At 45.0% G+C, this 26933-nt stretch overlaps 1 protein-coding gene across 1 annotated transcript in view; it reads right to left on the bottom strand.

Annotated features, from left to right (window-relative positions):
• Positions 1-207: 207 nt before the first annotated feature.
• LOC139638369 (titin-like) overlaps positions 208-26933 on the bottom strand; it is a gene marked incomplete at both ends in the record, with an annotated part of 67174 nt that continues 40448 nt past the window's right edge. The window contains 31 exon segments of the mRNA XM_071512489.1: positions 208-498; positions 1241-1528; positions 2034-2321; positions 2681-2959; positions 3126-3407; positions 3551-3829; positions 4025-4312; positions 4419-4697; positions 4801-5082; positions 5190-5468; positions 5685-5966; positions 6341-6619; positions 6719-7006; positions 7103-7381; positions 7531-7809; positions 7922-8200; positions 9083-9364; positions 9464-9742; positions 10265-10543; positions 10692-10970; positions 11080-11358; positions 11470-11751; positions 11921-12199; positions 12318-12605; positions 12878-13156; positions 13264-13545; positions 13641-13919; positions 14029-14310; positions 14569-15132; positions 15394-15672; positions 16450-20274. Coding sequence (XP_071368590.1) covers positions 208-498; positions 1241-1528; positions 2034-2321; positions 2681-2959; positions 3126-3407; positions 3551-3829; positions 4025-4312; positions 4419-4697; positions 4801-5082; positions 5190-5468; positions 5685-5966; positions 6341-6619; positions 6719-7006; positions 7103-7381; positions 7531-7809; positions 7922-8200; positions 9083-9364; positions 9464-9742; positions 10265-10543; positions 10692-10970; positions 11080-11358; positions 11470-11751; positions 11921-12199; positions 12318-12605; positions 12878-13156; positions 13264-13545; positions 13641-13919; positions 14029-14310; positions 14569-15132; positions 15394-15672; positions 16450-20274 — 12558 coding nt within the window.

Below are 26933 nucleotides of genomic sequence, written 5' to 3'. Positions count from 1 at the left end.
TTTAATAGTCATCTTTATAAACTATTAAATAATGTATAAATGAATACCTTAGTTAACATGAACACCATTAGTAAATTACACATTAGTTAACTGTTAATTAAGGGTTAGTTAATGCTTATTAAGCATTAACTAACCCTTAACTTAGTGACCCTTATTGTAAAGTGTTACCGAAAATTCAATAAAGAACAAAAGGTAAATGAAACGTACCACAGATGCCCACTGAGACGTCGCAGGAGGCGCTCCCGGCCTCGTTGGCGGCCTGGCAGGAGTATCTGCCGCTGTCCGCCAGCTGGCTGCTCTTGATGCACAGCACGGCCACGTTGCTCTTAAAGCTGATGTCATATTTATCAGAGCTGTAGATCTCTGTGCTGTCCTTAAACCAGCTGACCGCCATGGGCTGGGAGCCGCTCACTCGACCCTCGATCTTCACCAGTTTGCCCTCCGTGTCCTCGATGTGCTCCGAGGGCTTTTTGGTGAAGACTGGAGGGTTTTTACGCTCTGAAAATGGAAAGTATGGAAATGATGTTAAAGCGATATTCCACTTAGTGTTAACATGGAGATTATTCTGCTCTTGACCGCCATGAAAAGCAGAATATAATCTCCTCACCAAGATCAGATGCAGCTGGATGAGTTTGTAACGTTCAGATTTTTTCTTCCCATTCATTTGAATGGAAACTGACATTGAACACGTTGGTGAACAGATTCAACAACAGATCCTGCTGCTGTGATTTCCAGCTGACTGTTGGTCCGACGCTTCAGAACAGAATTTCACCAAACAGCATTTTATTGATAGATGGACTATTTCTCTTCTCACCAGCGGAGGAATACCACTAACTACTTTTATTTTTAGATATTAATTTTAGTGTAAACCAAGAATAGAAATGCAAAAAGAGGACGGACCCAGGATGCTTTGTTGTCTTAAAGCAGGATCTCTTGTTCAGTCTGTTCACCAACGTGTTCAATGTCAGTTTCCATTCAAATGAATGGGAAGAAAAAATCTGAATGCTACAAACTGGTCCAGCTGCATCTGATCTTGGTCAGTAGATTATATTCTGGTTTTCATGGAGGTCAACGGCAGAATAACCTCCATGTTAAAACTAAGTGGGATATTGCTTTAAAGAGAGGAAATTGAAGTCATCACACAAAGAACGCCCACAAGGAGGCTGGTGCAAAGCAACATCATGAGCAGCTTTAGAAGACAGGGCCAGAAAAGTGAGGACAAGAAGAGCAGGTCAAATACCTTTGACAGTGATATCTGAGGAGCAAGAGTCCTTGCCCATGTCATTAGAGGCATGGCAGAAGTATCTTCCTGTGTCGGCTTTATCTGCCTTCAGAATGGTCAGCTGGGGCATATTTTCCACACAGCTCATTTTATAATTTCCCCCAGAGCGGATATCTTTATGGTCTTTGGACCATGTGACTTTAATGGGGGCAGAGCCGGTCATGTGACACTCCAGCTCAATGCTGTCACCGACTGTCACTTCCTTTGGTGACAACTTCCTGTCAAAGACGGGGGCGTATCTTGGCTCTGCGGGGTCCATGGAAGAGTGGGAGGAAAATAAAACAACAACAAACCTTTAGATGCAAGTATTTAAACAGTTAGGCATAACACAGCCTCACACTGTCTGACAGCAGGGGGCACTATCTGACATCACCCACAAGACAGAAACATTTGGGTATGTGTGTGCTGAGAAAGTTTACTAAGCCTCTTACATAAAAAGTGAATGTAACTGTATTTTAATTAGCCATTATTTTGAAATAAACCAAGACAGTTATTACATGGCACCTAAAAGTGTCTTGCTGTATTTCTTAAATAAACCAAGATAGACACATTAGTGTCTTATATCAACCAAAAGAACCTTGCGCTGTTTTAAAAAGACTCATAAAGAAAACTGAGCCTCCTGAGAAGCCTCTTTCCAGACAGACAGACAGACAGACAGACAGATCTCTCACGGTTACCATCAAAACGTCTTTCTATCCCTTACAAACCCAGACAGACGTCTCTCAGTATCATTCAGATTCCTAAGACAGACCTTGAAGAGTGAGCTTGGCTCTGCAGGAGGCCGTTCCCACGCTGTTGGTGGCGACGCAGGTGTATTCCCCAGAATGCCTCATCTCGCCGCGGCCGATCTGCAGGACGGCCGTGTTGTCGTCGTACAACATGGAGAATTCGTCTCCCTGCCTCAGAGGTTCTCCGTCCTTCAGCCAGGAAACCTCGATGGGCGAGGAACCGGCCACGCGGCACTCGAACCTGACCGGCTGGCCCTCAGTCTGCTGCAGACTGGTGATTTTCTTAGGGAAGGACGGCGGCGTTTTCGCCTCTGGAACAGGAGGATTTGACAATGAATGTCAGGATTTTAGCTGATAACTCACTAAGGACTGAACCAGCTAGTTCCATATTGTAGCTTTTAAACAAAGGGCTAGATTGTAAATGTGGGAATTTGGTATATATATACTTATCTCAATAAAAGATGTTTCTTACCCGTTGATTGCGCCAGTTATAAATACAATCACTATGAATCATAAACTGTCTAAATGAAATTAGAGGCAGATTAGCAATGCCTGAAGATGGTGTGATGGAGAGATTAGATGACGACGGAGAAATATTTTTGAGATGAAGGTAATCCTTTTAAATAAGAATTAGACGCTAAAGTTTGGAGGCTTGGGGACAGATGATCACCTTGGACACTGAGCCTGCAGGTGGAGGAGGCGGATCCGATCCGGTTCTCCGCCTTGCAGGTGTATTCCCCGATGTCGGCCTTGGAGGCTTTGCTCAGCTTCAGACAGGCAACACCTTTACTGTACTCTAACTTACAGGTGGGGCTGGACCTCACTTTGCCGTCGGCTTTGAACCAAGACACCTTGATCTCAGGTGTGCCGGCCACCTGGCACTTCAGACACACTGCGTCTCCTGCAGTCACCTCCATGGGTTCCAAAGTCTCAACGAAATAGGGCGGTTCTACAGCGGCAGATACGCACCGTTCAGACAAACCATAGAAAAAAACCATTTCAAGCAATCATATGTACATCACGTCTACTGAGTTAAAGGTGTTAGCTCACACAGAATAAACCAAATACAGACACAATCCACTCATTTGTTATCAGATAAAAGAAGGTAAACTAACCTAGAATGGACACAACTGCCTCACAGGTGTCCTTTCCAGCGTCATTGGACACTTCACAACAGTATTTCCCACCAGCCTCTTTGTCATCAGTGCTCAGACACTCCAAGATACAGGAGCTTTCAGTCGTGGTGATGTTGTACTTATAAGAGGCAAAGATCTGCTGGCCGTCTTTGTACCAGTTCACTGTGATCTTAGGGCTTCCGGTGTACGTGCTCTCTAGTGTCAACGGTTTGCCCTTCTCAACCGAAACATCCTTCAGCTTCTTAGAGAAGCGTGCCGGCTCTGAGTGACACAACCAAAGACATCAGTTAGTTTACATTAGAGCAGGGACATTATAAAGGGAAAAAGACAGTTTGGGGAACCATTGAATGGTGCATGGAGATTATGGGACATTATGGGAAATTATTGTTTCATATTAAACTAACCTTTGACGGTCAGGTTAACTGGGCAGCTTTCCTTCCCTGCATCGTTAATGATCTGGCATGTGTACTCTCCAGCGTGGGATTTATCCACGCTGAAAAGCTCCAGAATAGCTTGGTTATCCTTCAAGGCAATGTCACAGCCTCTTCCAGGCATAATCTCCTTGGTTCCTCTGAACCACTTCAGTTTGAGAGGGGCACTGCCTTTCACCATGGCTGAGAAAGTCACTTTACTGCCTGGCATAGCTTCCACAGGCTGAGGCTGCACCACGAAAGACGGTGGTTCTGGGTACAAACAGAGAGTAGGGGCTTTCAGCATGGTGGAATATGAAAGTGAACCAGTTTCATGACTACTTCACTACGAGCCAACTGATTGCAGTAACAAAACAAGCTAAAAAACACTTAACAAGTCACTGATAACACTAACAACAGTCACCGCACGACCCACACCGACAACATGCAGTCTCCATAGTTACTGACCTTTCACAATGAAAGAGGCACTGGTTTCACTGGATCCAGCCTTGTTGACGGCTTTGCATTTATACACTCCAGAGTCTGACAACTTAAGAGTGGGCACCTTCAGTGTGCAGTTGTTGTCACCGAATGCAATCTCATAATTCGGGCCACTCTGTACCTCCTCCCCGTCATGGTACCATGAGATAGTGAAAGGCGGGGAGCCAGACACTTTGCATTCCATTTCTCCAGCATTTCCAACAATTGTATTACAATCCTTCAATGTTCTTGAGAATGTTGGAGGTATGATCTTATCTGTTTGGGAGGGAAAGCAGTAGTAACGAGTGCATCAGGGAGGACAGATACAAACATAAATATAGTTATGCTGTCATCAAATTACAGGTAGGAAGTAGACACCAACCTAGGACAGTGAGGTTTATTTTACTCAGGTCCCTTCCAACCTCGTTTTTAACCTCAAATGTGTATTCTCCAGTGTCTATCCTCTCTGCTGAGAGGACCTTCAGGCTGGATATCATCTTAGAGAAGGAGATTTTGTATTTCCTCCCTGAGGCCAGCTCAATACCATCCTTGAACCATTTAGGTACGAGCTCTGGGGTTCCACACACTTTGACCTCTAGGGCGGCCATATCACCTGCCGTCACACTCAGTGCATCAGGCTTATCCACTATCTTAGCAGGTTCTGAAAATCAAGAGAGAAGGGCAGAAAGAAAATCTTATGAAACCTGGAAGAGAAGGAAAACAAAGAACTGCAAGAGAAAGAGAGAATTACATTGGTTACAAACCTAGAACAGTCAAGTTAGCAAAACATTCCACATTCCCAGCATCGTTTTTGAGCTGGCAGGTGTATTTGCCTGCCGTGGTTGCGTCAGCCTTAAAGACTTTAAGAGTGACCTGGTTGTTCTCAAAGGTGATTTTCCTGTTGTCACCGTCCCTGAGAATGTGATCCTTGTCCTGAACCCAGGACACAGTAATGGGTTCAGAGCCTTTAACAGTGGCCACAAGGGTCACCTCCTCTCCCAATATCACTGTCATGTTTGACAGTTTCTTCACAAACGATGGTGGCTCTGAAGAGAGGAAAAAACAACGCAAAGGCAAAGTCAGCAAGGTGACAAAGTATTCCGCAAATCTAACATTAATGATTTTTATTTGAGATCATCGCATTTCTACTGACCTCTGAGTTTAACTGATGTCTGGCAGGTTTCACTTCCTACACTGTTTGACACTTTGCACTCGTATTCGCCGGCATCCGAGGGCTCTATCCCAATGATATGCAGCGCAGCTGAGCTGCCCTCGCTCACCATCTTATACTTCCTGCTCTCCATCAGAGGCTTCCTGTCTTTGAACCAGGTGACCTGGAAAGGAGCTGTACCGCTCATCTCACAGTATAGACTCACGTCCTTACCCTTCAGCCCTTCAACGGGCTGGGGAACTTTGACGAAAGACGGTGGGTCTACAAAAAGATCGGAAAACTGTTTAGAGGCATACAGGACAAAGAAGCCATCATGAAACCAGTGTAATTTCTTTGTAACTTTCCTGAATCACTGATATCTCAATGACACACTGGAGACGAAATTGAACAGCCAGTGCATCAGAAAGATAAGAGCAGGAACAGTAAACACAATGAAAAATGGAGATCATGATGACTATGCAGTCACTAAAGGCTGACCTTTAACGGTAAGCGTGGTGCTGCAGCTGACACTGCCAGCATCATTCTGAGCTTCGCAGGTGTAAACTCCATCATCATCAAAGCTGGTGGTGAGCAGTTCCAGGACTGCTACGGAGTCAACAAATGATGTCCTGTAGTTGCCCCCATCCATGACCTTAGTGTCGTGTTTGTACCAGGTCATTTTCAGAGGAGCTGTGCCATTGACTTTGCACTCCAGGCGGAGTGGCTCACCCTGTTTCACAAACTTAGTGGCTGGGAGTTTCAGCACAAACTCAGGTGGTTCTGGAAAGCCAAAATATAAACACGTTAGCTACTAGAAGCATGTGGGACATTTAACAAATGGTTATTAGAGACAGAAGGTAAGCTGAAGAGATGAGCTGAGGAGATGAGCTGACAGTAATGTGTTAGCAGCACAGGCAGAATGGTTGTGGAGAAGCAGGTGCAACACAAACAAAGGCAAACAGTTCGCGATGAGAAGCTGTAGCAGTGAAAGAGCTTTAAGAAATGATGAAGCTGCAGTGAAAAAGAGGGAAGTGTTGCAAAGCCGGGAACACTGAACACCCAATTTCACAACAAAGTCACTGTTTCTTGCCAGTGATGCAGATGTGAGATGAAGGCAGCCAAGCAAGAATTGATTTAAAAGATATAAATCCAACCTTTGACGGTTAAGTCTGCACTGCAGCGTACAGAGCCAGCCTCATTGCTGACTTGGCAAGAGTAAACCCCACTCTGGGCAACGCCCACTGAGTAGAGCTCTAAGAAGCAAGACAGTCCCTCCAGTCCTGTGAAACAAGTGGGCCCAGTCATGAGCTCAGTGTCATCCTTGAACCATTTAACTGTGAAGGGAGCCGTTCCTTTAAATGTGCCTTTGAAGCGTACGGTGGTGTTGGGCAGAGCGGCCTGGGACTCAGGCAGCACCACAAAACTGGGAGGCTCTGAAGAGAACAAGATGGACCAGGTTAAAGAGGTACTCACCTTCACTACCGCCTCTGCTATAAGATTATATGACCAATGACTTTGGAGCATTCTCTAACCTTTGACCCTGAGGGATCCGCTGCATTCACAACTTCCCGCTTTGTTGGTCAGTTTGCAAGAGTAGGAGCCTGCATCAGATCTCTCTAGCTGTTCGATTTCTATGGACACAGCGTTGTCCTGCTGAATGAGCTTGTGTTTTACACCGCTAGAGATTTTGCTCCCATCTTTCTGCCATTCCACAGAGATGGGGAGGGACCCAGATATTTTGCAACAGATTTGAACAAAGGCGCCCAATATCTCCTGCATTTCCGACAAGGGTTTCATGAAGCTTGGGGGAATTACTTGTTCTGTTACCAGAAGAACAATAACAAAATGATTAGATGGATATTCAACATATCTCTATGGACCATAGGAATAAATATATATTTTGTTTTACCACCAACCTAATACGATCACTTTGACTTTGCAGGTGCAGCTACTGATGTGGTTCGCCACCTCAAAGACATATTCTCCTTCATCCTCTCTCTGAGCGGACTGAATCTTTAGGCTGCTGATGTTGTTCTCAAAGCTAAGCTTGTGCTGCCTGATGGACTGCAGCTCCTTGCCACCTTTCATCCATTTCACTTTGAGCTCAGGAGAACCAGTTACTTTACAGTCCAGACTGACTGGGTCTCCAACTGTCACCTTTATCTCCTCAGGTTTCTCTGTGATCTGAGGGGGCTCTACAATGCAAAACAAAGTGTCATGAAGTTGCTACTCAGATACTCGCATCCAATATAGGACTGATCAAAAAGCATGGATATACACTGACTTAATGCTAACTAAAGCAAAGATTTGATATTTATCAATGATAAGTAAAGCAAAGATATACCTTGCACCATGAGGGTGGCAAAGCACTTGTCCTGTCCTGCCTCATTTATGACCTGGCAGGTGTATTTCCCGCTGTGACCCGCCTCACAGGCAGGAATCCTGAGAGTGGCCACATTGTTCTCAAATGTTCTCTCGATCTTTGGATCCTCCAAGATCCAGTTCTCATCTTTTTGCCATTGTACAGAGAGAGTGGGAGAACCCTTCACAACGCACTGAAACTCTGCCATTTTGCCCAGAACAGTGGCCGCGTTCTCAATCCTCTTGGTAAATGTTGGCGGTTCTATCAGTAAACCAATGAAATATTAATGTCAGTGGTCAGTTGTTGCCTCAAGTGATAAAAACGTGGAAAAATATTGATAATCAATTTAGATTTCTAATTCAATGAAACTAACCTTTGATGTTTAGCGTCGTTTTACAAGTACAGCTTCCCACCTCGTTAGCGACTGTACACTGGTATTCACCCACATCTACAGCGTCACATTTCTGCACCTCTAGACTCACGTTGCCATTGACCTGGGAGAAGCTGTGCTTGGCACTGGGTTTGATCTCCTTCATGTCTTTGTGCCATGTTATCTCAAACGGAGCTGTTCCAGTGACCTGACACTCAAAACAGGCACTGGAGCCCTTGACAACATCAGCCGGGGCCAGCTGTCTAACAAATGATGGTGGCTCTGGGATGAGAGAAAACAGGTCATCCAAATTTCCTCAAGTCTGAACTCGGTTCTATGCATTTTATACTATAGACATCAGCTATATCAACAACTACTGCAGTGGTTCCCAACTCCAGTCCTTGGGACCCAGAGAGCTGCTTTACAGTTTTCTATCCTACCAGCTAGTTAATAGACCTGGTGTCCCGGGTCTAAATCAGTCTGTGGCTCTTTATCAATCTGTGTTCTTGTATGTTCTTGTGTCCTCTATGATGTGTTTTATGTAATATCTAACCGCTGACGCACAATTCCAAAACAAAAGAATGAAAAAACGAGAGGCCAGATAAAGATCCCAGAAGTTTACTTGCCAGTCAAGGAAGCATCGGATGGAGATTTGACCCCAGAGAACGAATTGAAAACCCCATGATTCATTGCGAGAACGACGCATCATGTCCGAGCACCGCTGTAGTCTACAGTACAGAGCAAGTTGAAACAGGTGGGAAAATGAAGCGCTGTGAGTCCATCTCAAACTGTCAGGAATCTTCTATGATCTCTTTCATGAGGATTCTCTCCAAGGCGACTTGAGAAGAACTTTCCCTCCCAAGGTCTCAAGTGTCGATTTGACATTATTGGATTTGATAATCAGCTGTATGGCTAGAATGAAAAGCAGCAGAGCTCGGGGTCCTGAGGACTGCAGTTGGGAACCATTGAATCACTGCATTTTCTATGTTTGAAAGCAGTGTTTCCCCCAGGAATGTTTCTTGCAGGTGTGGAAAAGCGTCAGAGACACACGCCATGTGACACGAAAACTCAGCCTGCCTTTTCAGTCGTAGGGAAAACACTGTTTCCAATTAGATATTTAAAAGTTCTTATTTAACCAGTTCTGCACATTCTGACACAACTAACCTTTGACTTTGAGTTCCATGCTGCAGCTCTCACTACCAGCCTCATTACGAGCCTCACAGTAGTAAAGCCCACTGTCTTTGGTTTCAGCCCCACTGACCTCCAGAGTGGCCACAGAGTTAATGAAGGCCATCTTGTATCTCTCACTGGGGCTGATTTCCGAACCTTCTCTGAACCAGTAGATGTCTATCTCAGGAGTCCCAGTCACCTGGCACTCAAACACTTTACTCTGACCAGGACGAACCACAGACACACGGTCGGGGGTCCGAGTGAACTTAGGAGGCTCTATGGAACAAAACGATAGGTATAACCGTCAGATAGGTGATTGGGGGGAAAATTTGGTCACTATGAGGTTGATAGGTAGACATAAAGACGGATAATAACCTTTGACGAAAAGTGCCGCCTGGCATGAAGTGGAGCCAACATCATTCTGTATTTCACAGATATAATCTCCAGAATCTGAGGTTTTGGCAAAGAAGAGCTCCAGTGAACTAGAGGTGCTGTCTTTGATCACATTGCAGTCAGAGCTGGATAAAATCTCCTTGTTGTTTTTAAACCATTTAATGGTCAATGGTGGTGTGCCAGAGACAAGGACATTAAACTGGACCTTTGACCCAGGCAAAACATTCATTGATTCAGACTTTTCGAGAACACATGGTGGTTCTGTAAGAAGAAATGACAATGGTTGTGACTGCTGTTTCTTATCAAAATATCGGGCAATGCTTGTGTAGTCTCAGACATATGCAACTACTCAAAAATATTGAGGAAAGAAAATTATTCTAACCTTTGACAAACAAGACTCCAGAACATTGGACAGTGCCAGCCTTGTTTTTAGCTATGCAGGTATAGCTGCCACTGTCTTTACTATCAAGACGAGAGATTTCCAGGAAAGCCACATTTTCAAAGAATGTGCATTTGTGTTTCTCATCAGTCTCAACCTCTTTTTCATCTTTGTACCACTGTATTGTTATCGGCAGGGAGCCAGATACAAGACAGTCCAGATGAGCAAATGATCCTTTGATACCTTCCTTCTGCTTCAGTTTTCTTGTAAAAGATGGTGGAAGTATTTGATCTAGCATAGACATATAGAAATAAAGGTAGTGAGGGTACTATTCAAAGTCATAATATAAAATCTAAAGAAATAAATGTAGATTTTAAGTTCAACAGTACAAATTATGAACTGACCTAGAATAGTGAGAGTAGCCTCACAAGAGCTGTGGCCAACGTCATTTGAAACCTCAAAGGTGTATTCACCACTATCACTTTTCTCTGTTTTAATAATCTTCAGTATAGAGCTGGTGTCTGTGTTCTGTACTTTATATCTCTGGCCTGAGGTCAGCTCCTTGCCATCCTTCAGCCACGTGGCCTTCAGGGGTTTGGTGCCTGAGAACCTGGCCTCTAGTGTGGCCGGATCCCCCTGAGTCACACTGATAGATTTGGCTTCCTCTGTGATCTTAGCCGGCTCTGAGATGTCAAACAAAACAATCAGCAAAGAATCTCAAACATGATATACTAGGAAAAGGTGACAGACTAAGAACTAAAATCACTAATAGACTAAGAATGGCTTAGAAAGACTGCTATTAGCAGAGTGATCTCCAGCATCGCAACCAACCTTTGACTGTCAACACAGCAGAGCACTTCTGGCTCCCGGCCTGATTCTGAGCCTGGCAGGTGTATTTGCCGCCATGTTTGCCCTGTATGTTGGTAATATGCAGCAGAGCTGTCCTGTTCTCATACGTAATCTGAATGTTTTCAGCCTCTTTGAGCTCGTGGTCGTCTTTCAGCCAGGACACAGTCATGGGCTCTGAGCCCTTCAGAGAACACTGCAGAGAAACCTCACTGCCCACCAGGGAGCTAAGGTTCTCCAGCTTTCGCACAAATGATGGAGGTTCTACAAGCAAAAAATCATAAATGCGTTATCAGAGTCTCTACTAAATAAATCTATGAATGTCAATTGTTAAAAGTGGATTTAAAGATAAAGACATAGTTTCTAAACCAACCTTTGAGCGTTACTTGACAGTCACAGGCAGCCTTGCCCACTTCGTTCTCAACAGTACACTGGTAGGTGCCGGTGTCACCTGCCTCTACTGCCAGCACCTGCAGGGCTACCAGGTTGTCTTTCACTGTGATCCTGTTTCTCTTATCGTTCCTAACCAGCTTTGTGTTTTTATAAAATGATACGGTGAACGGAGCAGAGCCCGAGACTTGGCCCTCCAGCATCATCTCAGAACCTTTCACCACGTCTTTGGGCTCCAAGCTACGCACAAACATTGGTGGCTCTAAAAGAAGATGGCAGCGGTGTCAGCACATTAGACCATTCTGTACTGACATAAAAAGACCACATTGTTTTAATGGAAAGTAAAACAGCTATAAAGCTAAACTGAACCAACCTTTGACTGTCACTGTGCTGCTGCAGCGGTCACTACCAGCCTCACTGGATGCCACACAGACATAATCTCCACTATCCTCTACTGTACAGTTCACTATCTCCAGAGAAGCCACAAGGTCCATCAAGCTCATTATGTATTTGTGACTGGAGCTGATCTCAATCTCGTTCTTGAACCACTTAAAAGCGATGACAGGACTGCCTCTGGCCTTGCACTCCAGCCTGGCTGAGTCGCTGCTGGTGACTAGCTTGGTTGCCTCAAGCTTTGTCACAAACACAGGAGGTTCTGAGAGAAGAGGTTAACATTCATTATGAGACACATAAGACAGTTAAGACACAAGACACATAGATGTCAGTCAAGAACATCAAGACATTTTCATTGTATTTGATCATTCAAGACGAAAAACAACAGACATTTCTGAGCATGCAGCTGCAAATGTTATTGAAGACGGCACCTTTGACAAAGAGGACTGCAGTGCAGTCCACCTTCCCAGCATCATTGGATACTTGGCATGTGTATTTAGCAGAGTCAGTGGGTTTCACTGAGTGAAGCTCCAAGGAGCTTGAAGAGGCATCTTTCTTTATGAAACATGTGCCTCCAGTAGAAATCTCTTTTTCCTCTCTGAACCACTTAACAGCCAAAGGAGCTGTTCCAGTGAAGGCTGATTTGAAGGAAACAGTGGTTCCTGGTATAACATCCTGGTTGTTTGGTTTCACTGTGAACACTGGGGGCTCTGGAAGCCGTTAGCAAGACAAGATTCACAAGTCATGTTATCAGAAATTCATTCAAGGATCGTACTCAACAAATGGAAGGGCAACAAAAGTATTCAGTAAGACAGAAATATTTATAACCTTTGACATAGAGTGTCCCACTGGTTTCTTTAAAGCCAGCAGAATTGGTGGCTCTGCACTTATAAACTCCAGAGTCGGCCTTCTCCAACTGAATGATTCTCAGCGTAGCAGAGCTATCTTTGAATTCAGGCTGGAACTTGGCTCCAGAATGGATCTCCTGGTCATCTTTGAACCAAGCTATGGTCATGGGTTGGGACCCAGACACCTTACAGTCCATGGAGACATCATTACCAATGTTACCATCAACTCTTTTCAGGGACTTGGTGAAAGTTGGAGGCATTATCCGATCTGGTTGTTGAAGAGAAAACATCTCATTCATTAACTCAATTTCATAGATACTTATTGTAGCAAGAGATGATATTGTTTTATTTTGTAGCATTATTTTGGTAGGTGAAAACATGGAGGTAAACATCTACTGCTACACAGAAAAAAGCTGAATTAATTTGTACATTTAGAAACTATTGCGTTATCCAACTCTTATATACTTTATATTTGTATTAATTTGTAAAACTGCAAAATACAGTATCAAATGTTAGGAGAAGCAGAAACAAGAAGCTAACCTAAGACAGTAACTGAGCATGTGCACTGGTCCTTTCCAACTTTATTGGACACCTCCATCTTGTATTCAGAAGTGTCTCCTCTTTCTGCTGTAAGAATCTTTAAGCTGGCAGTATTGTCCTTCAGAGTCATTTTATATTTACGGCCACTCGTCATCTCCTTCCCATCTTTAAACCATTTCACTTTGAGGTCTGGGCTTCCAGCAATTGTGCACTCCAGTGTGGCTGAATCTCCTGCAGTCACACTGATGGACTCTGCAGGTTCTACGATTCTGGCAGGTTCTGAGATAAGACAGATCTGTTAGCTGTAAAGACTTAAGAGACTAGACATAAGCATACAAGTAAGAGCTATTTCTACACAAATATCTCAACCAAAGTTGTCAGCTGACCTTGCACAGTCAAAGTGGCTTCACATTTCTGTTGCCCAGCCTCGTTCTCTGCTTGGCATGAATACTTGCCGCCATGGCTGATGGCTACTGTTGATATTGAAAGGCTAGCAACATTGTTCTCAAACACCATCTTGATATTTGGATCACCATCTCTAAGTATCTCAGAGTCTTTCATCCATTTAACAATGATGGGAGCTGAGCCTTTTATGGTTCCCTGTAGTTTCACTGTATTGCCCAACACTGCTGTAGCACTCTCGATCCTTTTTGAGAAAGATGGTGGCTCTACAAAACACAGGATTAATAAACAACTGAGTATGAAGAACATGAATAAACCTCAATCTGAATAAAGCTGTTTTATCAGGCTCAAGCTTACTAACCTTTCAGCTTAGCTAGTGCCTTAGTGGTGACTTTACCCACATCGTTGGATATAACGCACTGATAATCTCCAATGTCTGCGCTTTCAAAGGACTGGATCTCCAGCCTGGACAGGGAGTCTTGGGAGACTATTTTATATCGCTTATCACCGCTGATGGCTTTCTTATTTTTTAACCAGGTGATTTCAAAAGGAGCCGTTCCTGTGATCTCACACTCCAGCTGAGCTGCTGCTCCCTTCACAGCCTCTACTGTCTGCAGCTCTTTTCTAATGGATGGGGGCTCTGGGAGTAAAAAGGGGAGTAATGTATATACAGTTAATACCTGGAGGTTTTCAGTCATCACTCTTATTGGACAGAGCCTGTGAAGTAAAGGCGAGACAGTTTGACAAACCTTTAACAGCTATCTGGGTGTTGCAGCTCTCGCTGCCGGCATCATTAGACACTTCGCAAGTGTAACTCCCACTGTCTGTGACAAGAAGATTCACTATCTCCAAAGTGGCAATCCCACTCTTGAACGAGATTTTATGTTTCTCTCCATCACTAAGCTCTCTCTCATTCCAGAACCAGTGGACTCGGAGTTCAGGAGATCCTTTGATGGTGCACTGTAAGCGTGCAGCTATGCCCTGTTTCCAAGTAATCTTTGGCTCCATTTTCTTGACAAAGGTAGGGGGTTCTGCAAGGAGTGTTAAGTTGGAAAACAACAAGGTTGTTTTTACCATTTTAAAAAGAGAAAAAAACATTTCTTTATAACCAAGAGAAAAGGTACAAGAAAGAAATGCAACAGGAGAGACAAGAAGACAGCAATGCATTGCGTTAGCATCAGCTCACAGATGGCTGAATAGTTGTCAGCAATAATCCACCAGCTCATTTCAAGAGAACAAGACATGTCTGTTCAGTTAAACTACAGGAAAGATCAACCTTAAGATCTTACCTTGCACTGTGACCAGAGCCTCACAGGATGAGCTCCCAGCCTCATTTGTGGCTGTGCACACATATTTCCCAGAGTCCTTCAGTTTGGACTTGGGTATGTCAAGAACAGCCACCTTGTCCTCAAAGGACATTTTACACTCCATGGTCTGGTGGACTTTTTTGCTGTCCCTGGTCCAGGTGACAGCCACACCAGTGTCCTCATCCACCTGGCACTCCAGGCGCAGTGGATCATTAACAGCTGCTGACACTGGCTCTATGCTCTTAACAAAGCTGGGCTTGTTGATAACCCTCAGCTCTGTGGTAAAGGTAGCAGTGCCAACACTGTTGGAGGCCTTACATAGGTACACCCCCTGGTCAGTCCGCTCAAGACTTTTAATTTGAAGGGAGTACTTGTTCTTTTCACATTTCATGACATAGTTTCCCTCCGAAGAGATGGCTATGTTGTCCTTGTGCCAGACAACTTCCATGGGCGAAGAGCCAGTGAGTGAGCACTGGAACAGAGCCTGTTTGCCCACATATAAGGTCATTGGGTCTGGTTTTGATACAAATACCGGTGGGTACATTTCTAAGGAGAGCAGGTAGAACATAAAAAACAACAGAACAAAATTTAAAAATGTGGAAAATACACCAACACCAAGGTTAAACAAACCTGTGCAATCTCAATTTAAACTTGAGAAAACTAAATCCTTAACGTCATTATATCTTACCCGACATGATACCAGATTCCAGTGTATCATATACCATAATGATTCACACACACACACACACACACACACACGCATATATATATATAACAGTGATTTAAAATGTCCCATTGGGCTCTTACCAGTCACAATGAGAGAGGCGGAGCAGCTGTCGGCACCGTGCTGGTTGGAGGCCTTGCAGGTGTAGTCCGCACTGTCGGCCTTGACTGGGCTGTGGAGCTCCAGAGAGGAACTGGTCTGGCGACTGAGGATCCTGTACTTCTCACTCTGTCTGATCTCAATGCCAGACCTGTACCATTTGAAGGCCACATTTGGAGCATCTTCAATCTCGCATTCAAACTTGGCATGGTCGCCAATGTTAATCTCCAGAGGCGTGATTTTTTGCCTAAAGACAGGTGGCACTGAGGCACACACAGAGGAAGGAAAAGGTAAAGTTAGAAATGGCATAAATGAAATACTTTAACAAGTTGTAATAGATGTATGGATCAGGAACAGGAATGGTGAGATGTACAACAATGGTGGGAGACATTTCAGGAAGAGTGACTGTGGAGGAAAGTTAAAGGAAATATAGCAAGAACACAAGCCCCATGTTTCACAAAGAGATGCCTACAGAAAGACGTTATCCATCATTTACAAGATTATCATGGGGCGAGGGTTCAGGCTAAAGTCGGGAGACAGAGTTTGTGAAAGATGAAACTATGTCAAGTTGAAGCCCTGGAAGCATGCAGAGAGAGAACACATGGACCCAAAAGAGTGTGAAATTTCATGGGTGAGAAACAGAAGCACCTGTCTTCATAAACATGCCAAAGTGACCATGAAAAGACCATGAAAGGAAGCCTGTAGGCCAGTATCATGACAGCCATATTAGCTAGATGCTTATCTCCTAGAGACCTCTAAGCACCTTGCTTGGCTATAATGGCTCTGGTCTAAAGGCTGATGTTGATCATACGATGATGTGGAACAGGCAAGAATGATGTTGACACGGTGAGTTAGTACCATACAGTGACCTGCTAGGGAGCTCATGCTGAGCTATGACATTAATACAGACCGGAGTGAAAAATGAAATATTTAAAGTGAGGATAGAGATCCTGAATAGACCATTTTAAGTGAATGATTAGTTGTATTCTGAGAAAATGAATGAATGAATGAATGATAATTTGTTTGGCCTGTTATCAAACCTCTTGACACCACAGTGAGTCTTGAAGTTGTTGTGGTCTTGCCGGCTTCATTCTCAGCCTCACAGACATATTCTCCTTGATGCTTCTCCTTGACAACTTTGTTGATAACTAGAGTGTATGTGTCATGGTCTTTGGAACACTTGAACTCTTTGCCAGATTTCACCAATCGTCCATTGAAAAACCAGTTCACCTTTGTGACATACTTTATGGTGGCACTAAATGTTACTTTACTATCTTCTTCAATGGATAAATCCTCCAGGGAGGAGACTATGACAGGGTATTCTCTCTGTTCAGGTCTGGACACTGTGATCTCCTGTTTGAAAATCTCCTCCCTGTGCTCTTTCTGGACGCTAACGTCCACAGACTGCTCAGTGGGGATGGAGGCGGGGGGGAGGGCGGTGGTGATAGCAGCAGCTCCCACATCTCTCTCACGGCTTTTCACGGTCACTGACCTCACCTCCTGCCTGGACACCTGCACCGACTGCTCAAACTCCACATGGGCCTCGGTGGAGATTTTAACCTTCTGGGAGGAGACTGACTGTTTGATCTGCGCTGCCTTGGATTCCTGCACCACGACCTGCTGCTCAGCTGTGATAGACTCAACAGCCACTTTAGACTCGGTCTTGAGCGCAGCAGCCTGAGACTTAATAGGAGTGAAATCCACTGCGCTCTCTGCTACTCTCACAGTCTCCACTACGGACGACAGCATCTCTTTGGAGCGGGCCGAGGAAACCTGCACTCTCTGGGGTTTGTCTAGCTGCATGGTGCCAGGCTGTTCAGAAGTCAGTACATGAGCCTCCTGGTAAACTATGGAATGCAAAGCTGCATGGAGTTCAGTCCTGAGGTCAGCTGTCTGAGGGTACTCACCCTCAAAAGCCAGTGTGATTTCCATTGGGGCGCCTGCTGTTGTGATAAGGTAGGTGAACATGGCCCGTTTGGGCTCTCTCTGAACTTTGACCTCCTGGACCTCTGAGGCCTCTAACCGCCCTACAACGTCGGCCAGCAGCAGCGGCTGGTCCCGGGCCACAGCAGACTGAAGAGCGTCTCTGAGCTGACGTCTTATGTTCAGACTGGATGGTTTGGGGATCTGAATCACAAACGTCATCTCTTTAGGAAGAGCGGTACTGTCTTTAGATTCTGATGCCATAAGAGACAGTTTCGGCTGTGTGGTGACTCTGACTTTAGTGGACTCTGACTTGGTGATCTCCTGAGAGAGCTCACCTGTCAGCACTCGCTTCTCATCCATCACTATCGACTGTCGGACCGACTGGCCCTCCTGGATCTGAACAGCAAAGTCCTGCTCTGCTGCCTCCAGAAGCACACTGCTCTCTGTGGAGATCTCCTTCTCCTCAATCTGGACCGGCTCAGTGGGAACTTTTGGCTCCACAGCCGTCTGACAGGTGAATTTATCCACAGCTGTCAGACTCTCAGTATGGCCCTCCTCTAAGGTCTGGCTATCCGCTACACTGGTGACATGCATCACATTCCAGCGCTCCTCCTTCTGCACTAAAGCTCGCTGCTGCTTGACTTCGCTGGTGAAAGGCGTCTCCTTTGGGAGCTGCATGGGCTGGGAGGAGAGCTGGAGGACGCTCTGAGGCCTGGGCTCTGTTCTGAGCTGAGACTGAACTCCTGTCACAGAAACATCCAGCTCTTTGTGATAATCTGCTGTGAGCTCCCTTCTCTCCTCTGATGTGGCTGCATGCTGCCTGGCCTTCTCCTGTTTCTGTGCTGCCACCTGCTGGTCAGGCTTCTCAATAACAAGAATACCCTCTTTGGGTAATGCCTCCACAGGCTGGGTTGACTGGAGGTGGAGCGGTGTGTGGGCCTCTCTCTGGGGCTGGATGGTCATAGTACTGGCCTTAGCCTCAAACTCTGATGTGTCCTCACACACCACGGTCCTCTGCTCATCCTGGCTGACAGTGTGTAACAGGGTGGGGCTTTTCCTGGCGCCTGCCTGCTCTGAGGCCGGCTTCTCACAGGTGAACCTCTCCTCAGACGGTAAGAGATCCTGGTCTGTGATCACTTGTAGGTGTAACAGCTGTTCTCCCTCTACCTGTGACTGAATGGACATGGCGCTGTCCAGACTGGGCAGCTGCTGAGTGTGTTCAGCCTGCAGTGTCTGCTTCTCCTCAGCTGTCAGAGCTGCCTTCATGACTTTATCCTTACAGAGCTGAGCTGTCTCCTCATCAGGCCTCTGCATGGAGAACTTAGTCTCCTTGGATAAAGTGTGTTTGGATTCACTGACCGAGGCCAAGATGGGTCTGGGTCGCTCTTTGCTTACTGAAGACTTGACAGCAGAATCTGCGGTGTGTAGTTCTGCTGTGTGGCCCTCGGCCAGCACCCGCTTCTCTGCTGACTGGGCTGAGTATAAAATCTTAACACCTTCTTTGACCTTATAACTCCTCTCCTCCTGTGGTTTGGGGATATCATGAGACTGTTCTTTCAGGATGGATAGTTGGGACTCAACTTGATGGCCACTGACTAGATGTTTAGGTTCTGAGGTGGGCCGGACTGTAGCTGACCTCCTGTCGGCCAGAGGCTCTGTGCTCACAGTAGAAAGAGTGGTGAGCTCCTCAGCTACAGCTGACATCACCTTTGACCTCTTTTCCCTAGCAGCCTGGAGCTCGATGACCTCAGGACTCTGAATACGATCACAGTGCTGCTCTGTGAGGTCCTGACTCTCCTGGACAGAAGATACAAAAGCTGCCATGTGAAGCTGTTTCATAGGAACAGCTGAAACCTGAGGTGGATGGGTGGGAGCCACAGAAACCCTCTCCTCTATCTCATGAGACTGCAGCACTGCAGCCTGGTGGGTGAGCTGCTCTCTATGAAGAGTGGCAGCTGAGATATCTAGCTCTCTAAGGGAGCCCACCTGCTCACTGGGAATAATCTGCCTGTCTTCAGTGCCGATGGTGTAAACCATCTGATCGGATCTGGTTCTGTCCTGACCGGGGAGGCTGACCTGGTACAAACGGGACTCTGTAGCCTGTTCTGTCACAGACACTTTATAGCCTTTCTTCTGAACCACTGTGTGCTGTTCCTGCTGGCGGGACATAGAGACAGACTCCCTGAACACGACCAGTTCAGCACTACAAGAAGCCTCCCCAAACTGGTTGGAAGCCTTACATGTATAGACGCCACTGTCTTCCTGTTTGACACTCTTAATATTGATGAAGCCAGATCCATCTGGGCCGGCCACTATGATACAGTTCCTACTGGGCTGGATCTGGAAAGCCCCCTTGAACCACTTCACATCAGGGATTGGATCACCGCCAGCTTTATATTTAAAGGAGGCCTCTCCTCCCTCTGAGCATCTGACAGGCTGGATCTGAACTGTGAAAGTAGGAGGCTGACCTGAGACCTTAAACATTTTCTCAACCCATTTCTCTGCCTGGCTAATGTCCTTCTTTTTCACTTCGAGGTATGTAGTGCAGGTTGTCTGCCCAAATCTGTTGGTAGCCGTACAAGAATACTCCCCTTCGTACTCAGATGTGACCCGGGTGATTATCAGTGTATACTCCTCCTTCTCTTCTACCAGCTTGTACACAGAGGAGCTTTTTATCACCTGTCCGTTGTGGAACCATTGAACAGTGGGCTTAGGCAGGCCAGACACTGTGACAGTAAACCTAGCAGTCTCCCCGTCACTCACAGCAGCTGGAGACAGCTGGCTGAGGAAAACTGGCTTTTCCTTTTTCTTCTCTAAAGTGCTAGAGTAACGTTTGGACTCTGGCTTGAGTTCAAGTGTTTTTGTTTTCTGTGGTAACTGGAGACCAGTGTAGTAGGTTTCCTCTTCCTCCACAGTGGTGATGGTGGTGCTAGAACGCTCTGTCAGGAAATATTGAGCAAGATTGATAACAATATCCACAACACAAGAGCTATGCTGGTCAACAAAGAGTCCACTGATAAAAAATAAAAAAGAGTAAATATTGATAAATGAAATGAACAAGGCTCCAAATCTACCTATTTTTAAAAAGTAGATGATCCCCCAAAAAAGGCAACTGAAATATGAAATGTTTTACACATTAATTCTTATTTAATTTACAAATTAATGTTAAATGATTTCTTCTTTTATGGTTTACTTGAAGGCATACTGAGGAGGATTTTGCTGCTTGTGGCTTTGACACACCCCTCCTCCCTGCGGTTGCCATAACGTTAAAAACGGGTAAAAACAGGTAAAAAAGTCCAGCGAGGCAAAACGGCAAGCAGACAAGACTCGTTCCAAAACAAGAGTAAATCTGTTGGCTTTCACCCGTTGGAGAGTATTGAAGGAGAGGATGGGATGAAAAGCGGAGCGGAATTGGTTTGTTGGTAGGTGCGAGTTAGCTTAGCTGTCAGCTTTTCGACTACAGCGATGCTACGCTAACGGTAGCTAGCTGCCAGCTCATGATACACACTAGCTCTGACCAGTTGCTCTGTTTCAGAGTTTGAACGGTGGTCGGACACACCTGCTGCCAAAAAGTCGACGCCCAGAAACATCCTGAACATTCAGAAATAAGAAAATCCAGGCGGAAGGCAGGAGGCTCTCTACAGACACACACTTTACTACACACTGCCAGAATTCGGTAGTGACAACTGAATTTATGAATGAGAGTGAATTTGCATATTTCTGGTACACACTGGAGCAGAGTGGAGTAAAACTAGAGGACTGTGTAGGTATGGGTAACAGTCACTCCACTCATCAGATCTTGCGATGGCTGTAAATGATGTCTGTAACGATAGTAACGTTTACTTCAGACCAATATGGCGGCTACCATTGCCTGTATTTTCAGTTTACTTGACACCAGTAACACCAGTAACCAGAGGCTTCAATTTATCCATAAAATCTTAATAAACCGCCACTGACAGCAGCGTCAGATTCTCTTTTTACACCGCATGGACTTGATACTTTTAACGGCGACATTTGGGCTGAAGACTGCAGACCAGGTAGGAACAACCAATGTTACACCACGTAACTACACGGACTAACCGAATCCATTCTCAGATTCGGTTGTCAATACCTGAATTTTCAGGGAGTAATGCTGCATTCCATTGCACTCAGAAGTCAGATCAAAACTACTTCCAACACGGAAAAGTGCAACAGAACGGTCGGAGTTCCCAGTCGGAAATTCGGGCGAGATCTTTTCCGCCCGAGTTCTCTGACATAAACACAGCTGACGTCACAGCATCAATCTGTACTTAATAAAACTTGATATGTAGTTTTTGTGTTATGAACACATATTGTAACAACTTTGTAGCTTCCATTTGTAACGTAATTCAGTTGACCTACTTCGTTAGTAGACGGAAGTCTTTGCTGTATGAACTCGCCTGCTAACAGAGCTGTCAGATAGCTATGGTTAACGTTAATGGGTAAAGGCCGTTGCGTCCATGTTTTCCCGAGAAGACATACTGTAACGCATTTAGATCAGAGGTCGGTAGTTCCAACTCAGAACTTATCACTCTCCTTAATAACCGAACTGTGTGTGAACGTAACAGGATTAAGCTCTCCAACGAGGAGTCACACACTACCAAGTAATGATTGAGTAAGATAATTTTTGGATGAGGTTATGTTATTTCAAGGGGGAAAATCCTGCTCAGGATGCCTTTTAAGCATTGTGTGTTCACTGAATGGAAAGAGAATGACCCAAAAACTTTTAAATTAAAAGATAGGCTAATTCTTGTCCTTTGTCCCCATGGGATGGATGGTTGCTTGACCTTAGCTTCCAAGAAGGTGGTTTGTTTCTCTGGTTAAACTTCATGCAAACATCAGCAAAATGTAACCATGGCTAATTCTTTATGATGTCATCAGTCAGAGGAGCTTGTTTCAGTCTTTTTTTTTTTTTTAAGTTGTTTCTTTTAATTTTCCTTAACAATAAAGTTTCATTATGAAGTTAGTTTAAACCAATTTTACCAAGAATTGTTAAACATGTCTCAGTTGTGGGTCACTTTATTTACACTTCATACGTTTCATTGCAGTATTAGCGGGGGCAAAATTATGTTGATGGTTGCCTGGTCATTTCCAGCAAACCAAACCATGCATTTCTTTCAGGCCAAAGAACCATCTGAATCCCATATGGAAACAAAGGAATAGTGCTTTGACATTTTAATAAACTATGTGTCAGAGAGTACCGCAAATGTAAAAAAAACAAACAAAAAAAAAGGCGCAGACTTCAACTTTACACCAACTCCTTTAATTGTACATAGTATAGAATTATATAAACTCTTGAGACAAACCAACACGACTTCTGTACAAATAAACCATGGATTTCTATCTCACTGCCAAATTATCTGTATTTGTGGAATTTGTGGTTTGTGGTATGGGAGCTGACAGTTGAAATTTTATTGTTTGATTGAACACTATTCTGTCTGAACACATTTCCTAACATACTCCTCAAATTACACATATTTACAAGACATGAACATTTATATTGAAAATCAAAAAAAAGTTTCACAGTAAAGGAAATTATATCCATTTTAAATTTTCACTCAGTTTACTAATTTGAATTATTTTTAGTTTTAATATCCAGAAAGAAACAAACATTTCCAAATTAATACTACAATGGACTTACTACACCACACTGACAACAATGAACTGTTATGGATTAATTCAAGTAAGCTATATGACAATATATTCCTAACAGTTTCCAGATCTTATATAGGACAACTGTGACCAATGTTAATCTCCTGATTATATATGGTATGTGAATTTCATAGTATCTTAATATTTTTAACTTCTCTGCTGATTATTTCAACAAAACCACTTCTCAAGTATTATTCTTTGCATCTTCATACAATAGCTAACCAATAGCTAACTAATTTAACACAAAATAAACATGATAATATTACTGATATGTATTTCTGATGAATGTTTTGTCTATATTAAATGTATGCTTCACACATGTAATCCCAGTTGTTTTACCTCCTATAGTGCAAACTGATGTGAACAGCAGATTGCAGAAACAGATTGGTAATATTTTGCATTAAGCTGTCCTCATACCTGCAGCGATGTGTTTTGTAACTGCTGAACTTTTTCTGAAAACACTAAATAGAAATTTTGCAGTTGCAGTAATTAAAGTAATGACTTTAAAATGTCATAATTGAACTTAAATTCCAAAGTTAATGACAAACATATAGGGTCAGCTTACTGTGAAGTGTTACCAGACAATAAATAAATTAGATCTCATCTGTTTTGAAAAGCAAAAATAAACCCAGATTCTTTCATTGGGCACAAAAGACAAACTTCCGCAAATCAAAGTAAAAACATTTTGAGACTCTGTTGTGTGTTTTACACAACATACAATAAATAAATAAAACCTGTCAGCAGACTGATCTGCTGCTACAAAAAAATCATTATTCAATTCAACTTCAATATTTTTTCCACATTTACTGTTTCATCATTCAAACACCACAACATACATTTTCTACCCATTTCCACCACATAACCAGACCTTTCCTCATCTAGAACACTTTCAACAGAGCGGTTGTTTCAACGCACCCGGCCTGGTTTTGGATTACGCACTTATACTCCCCAGCATCACTCTGTGTAACATTAGTAATGAGCAGGTTGAAATGTCCTGTGGTTTTCTCCTGGATTATACACCTGCTGTCTGTGACTCGGTCTCCGTCTTTGTACCACTCAGCAGTGGGGTTGGGCTTCCCGTTAAACAGACACTGGAGGATAACCGGCGTCCCTACCGCTGCTGTAACATTAGTTAACGGGATAATACATTTAGGAGGCGTCTCTGTCACCTGGAACTGGAAGCTACACGTCTCAGATGACTTCCCTTTGAACTCTATTTTATCGTCTTTTGCCGGCTCAGCAAACACATCAAAGTTAATGCTGACATATTTCTCTCCCTGTTCGCTCATTTCGTTGTCGGTGTTGGCCACCAGCCTGACTGCCCTCTGAGACTCGTCCGCCTCCTGCTCAAACTCAAACTCCAGCTCAATCTCTGACGCCTGCTCACCATCAAACGACGTGTTGCCGACCATCAGGTCAAACTTCTGAGGCTGGACCTTGGCGCTGCCGAGAGACACGGCAGTCAGCTCCCTGCCTCTGGCCTTTCCTGAGAAAGCTTTAGCATTCAACACCGACAGGGACGCCCTACACAGCGTCTCTCCTACCACGTTAATGGCCCTGCAGGTGTACACTCCACTGTCCTGTGTGGTGACTTTACAGATCTTCAGGAAGTGGTTGTCTCCATCAGACGAGTGGAGGTATTTTTTGTTATCATGAGGGATTTTCTTGTCACCTTTGAACCAGGAGACGATGGGAGATGGAATTCCCATCAGAGAGCACTCAAACATGACGGTGGTGCTCTCGGGGGTTTCCATGTCACAGATGGGATTGATAAACCTCGGGGGCATCTCAGTGACCTCAAAAGCTATTTTCAGATCATCATTCTCCTGGGTGACAAAGTCCACCGCACCCTCCTCATAAATACTAGGCAACACATCCAGGGAGATGATCATACTCTTGTTATCAGCCGTGTACTCAGGGATGGTGATGATCTTCACCTGTTTCTCAAACTCTTTCACCTCATTTTCATCCAGCTCTACTTCCAACAGAATCTCCTGAGGCGATGGAGAACGCGAGGAATCATCTTCCTCCACATCAAACTCCATCACGTGTTGATGGGTGACAGCAGGTGGAGCAGGCATGAACCTCACTTCCTGTGATACAACTACAACTAAAGCAACACTCCTGGCTTCACCTACATAGTTCACAGCCTCACAGATATACTCCCCCTGGTCGGCTTTAGTGATGCTGTGAATTGTTAGAGTGATGTTATCTCCGTCTCTCTCCATTTTAACCCTGTCGTCCGCCACCAATTGGGTTTTGTTGCGGAACCATCTCACCTCAGGAGAGGGGAGGCCGAACACCTCGGCATAGAACATCAGAGAGTCATTTTCAAATACTCTCTTCTTAGTGAGAGGTTTGAGGAAGGCAGGAGGGATTCCCTGCACTTTCTCCTGGAGTGTTGCCAGGCCCAGAGACCCTCTGCCCTCAGTAAGGTATCGACTGTCATCCAGATTTAACCCGGTAGGGGTTGTTTCAATGCCCTCATCAGCAGGAGACCTCAGGAACTGAGCTGGAGAGAAGAACCTCTCGCTGGAGTCACTTGTTGAGGGTCTCTTGTGCTCTACAGGGGAGAATGGATACTCCTGCGGGGTCATAAAACCACCAGGAGTGTCAGTAGTGGGAGTGTGGAAGGACTCTGGAGACTTGGGAGTGTGGAAGGACTCTGCGATTGGCTGTGAGATCTCAGTGGATGAGGCTGGGGTGTAGAACCTCTCAGCCACCTCAGCTATCTCCTCACTGAAGGTGCTGCCTATCTCTATAGACATCTCAGACTCGGGGGACAGTGGCCTTCCCCAGTCTGTTGGAGGGTTGTAGTAGTCGTACACTGCGCTGAATGTGACCTCCTCCACCTCCATGGAGCGGCCTGCTGCTCCCCCAGCTTCAGCTGGGGCCCGGTCCACATCACTGCTCCCCTGTTTAGATATAACCTGCTTCTGAGGTCCTTGGGAAGCAGTATAGTCAGCCAGACCAAGTGGCTTGGCTGTGCTGTCTGCTTTGGGCTTGACAACGCGTGGTTCAGCTTCTGGTGTCACCAGGACGTCAACACCTTTGGCCTCAAGATATGTACGAGGCTCAACTACATGACCAGCCTCGATCTCCTCTGCTGTTTCTGTGACATCGGCCTGGGAGTCCGGCATACTGAGGAAGACCCCACTGTCCAGAGAGGGTTCTGGGAAGGAGATCAACTCCTCACTGACAACGTTACCCTCCTCACTCACATGCTTCACCTTAGGCATGGAAACAAGTTCCTCGCCCATTCCTTTAACCTCTTCACTCACATGTTTCACCTCCTCACTAACCTCCTCAGTAAAACCTGGGACCTCCAGACTGGCATCTTGAGCCTTACTGCTGAAAGGGGAAGACCTTGCAGCTGCTGTCTGTCTCTCAGGTGCGGAAAGTGATTCAGATATTCTTTTAGGCTTGACAACCTCACTGACAGGATCTGACGTTCTGGCAGAGCGCTTTACTGCTGGGGCTTTGTCACAGTGGAAAGGTATAAAGCTGCTAGTTCTGTCAAACATATGGACAGTCTCCTCTCTTACCACCTCCTCTACTTCACCTGCCCCCATTTGTTCAGGGGAACGAACAGGTTTCCCTGGCATCACAGGCTTAGGTCTGACCAGCTGTGGAGACTCCTGCACTTCCTCTACAAACTGTTTGATTTCACCATGGCTCGCTGCTAAAGCTGCTCCCTCCTCAGAATCACCAGATATCATGCAGACCTCCCTGTCTTCCTCTAGAGAGGAGATGGGCTGCAAGGTCTTCGAAGAGACAGATTTAGGTTTAGCATGAGAGGAAACAGACTTTCCTGAGGCAGGAATAGGCTCTGCTCGAACAGATACAGATTTGTGAGAAACTGGTTTCACTGTAGTGGTAGCAGCCCAACTATCACTACCTTCTACAAGCATAGCATCATGTTTAGGTA

This window comes from Centroberyx affinis, unplaced genomic scaffold, assembly GCF_046629955.1.
Source record: "Centroberyx affinis isolate AG114_WGS23_722 - 3 ecotype Tasmania unplaced genomic scaffold, CSIRO-AGI_Caff_v1 ptg006318l_1, whole genome shotgun sequence".
Classification (NCBI taxonomy): domain Eukaryota; kingdom Metazoa; phylum Chordata; class Actinopteri; order Beryciformes; family Berycidae; genus Centroberyx; species Centroberyx affinis.
The sequence above is the reverse complement of the archived record's forward strand: the minus strand, read 5'-3'. Positions and strand labels throughout refer to the sequence as shown.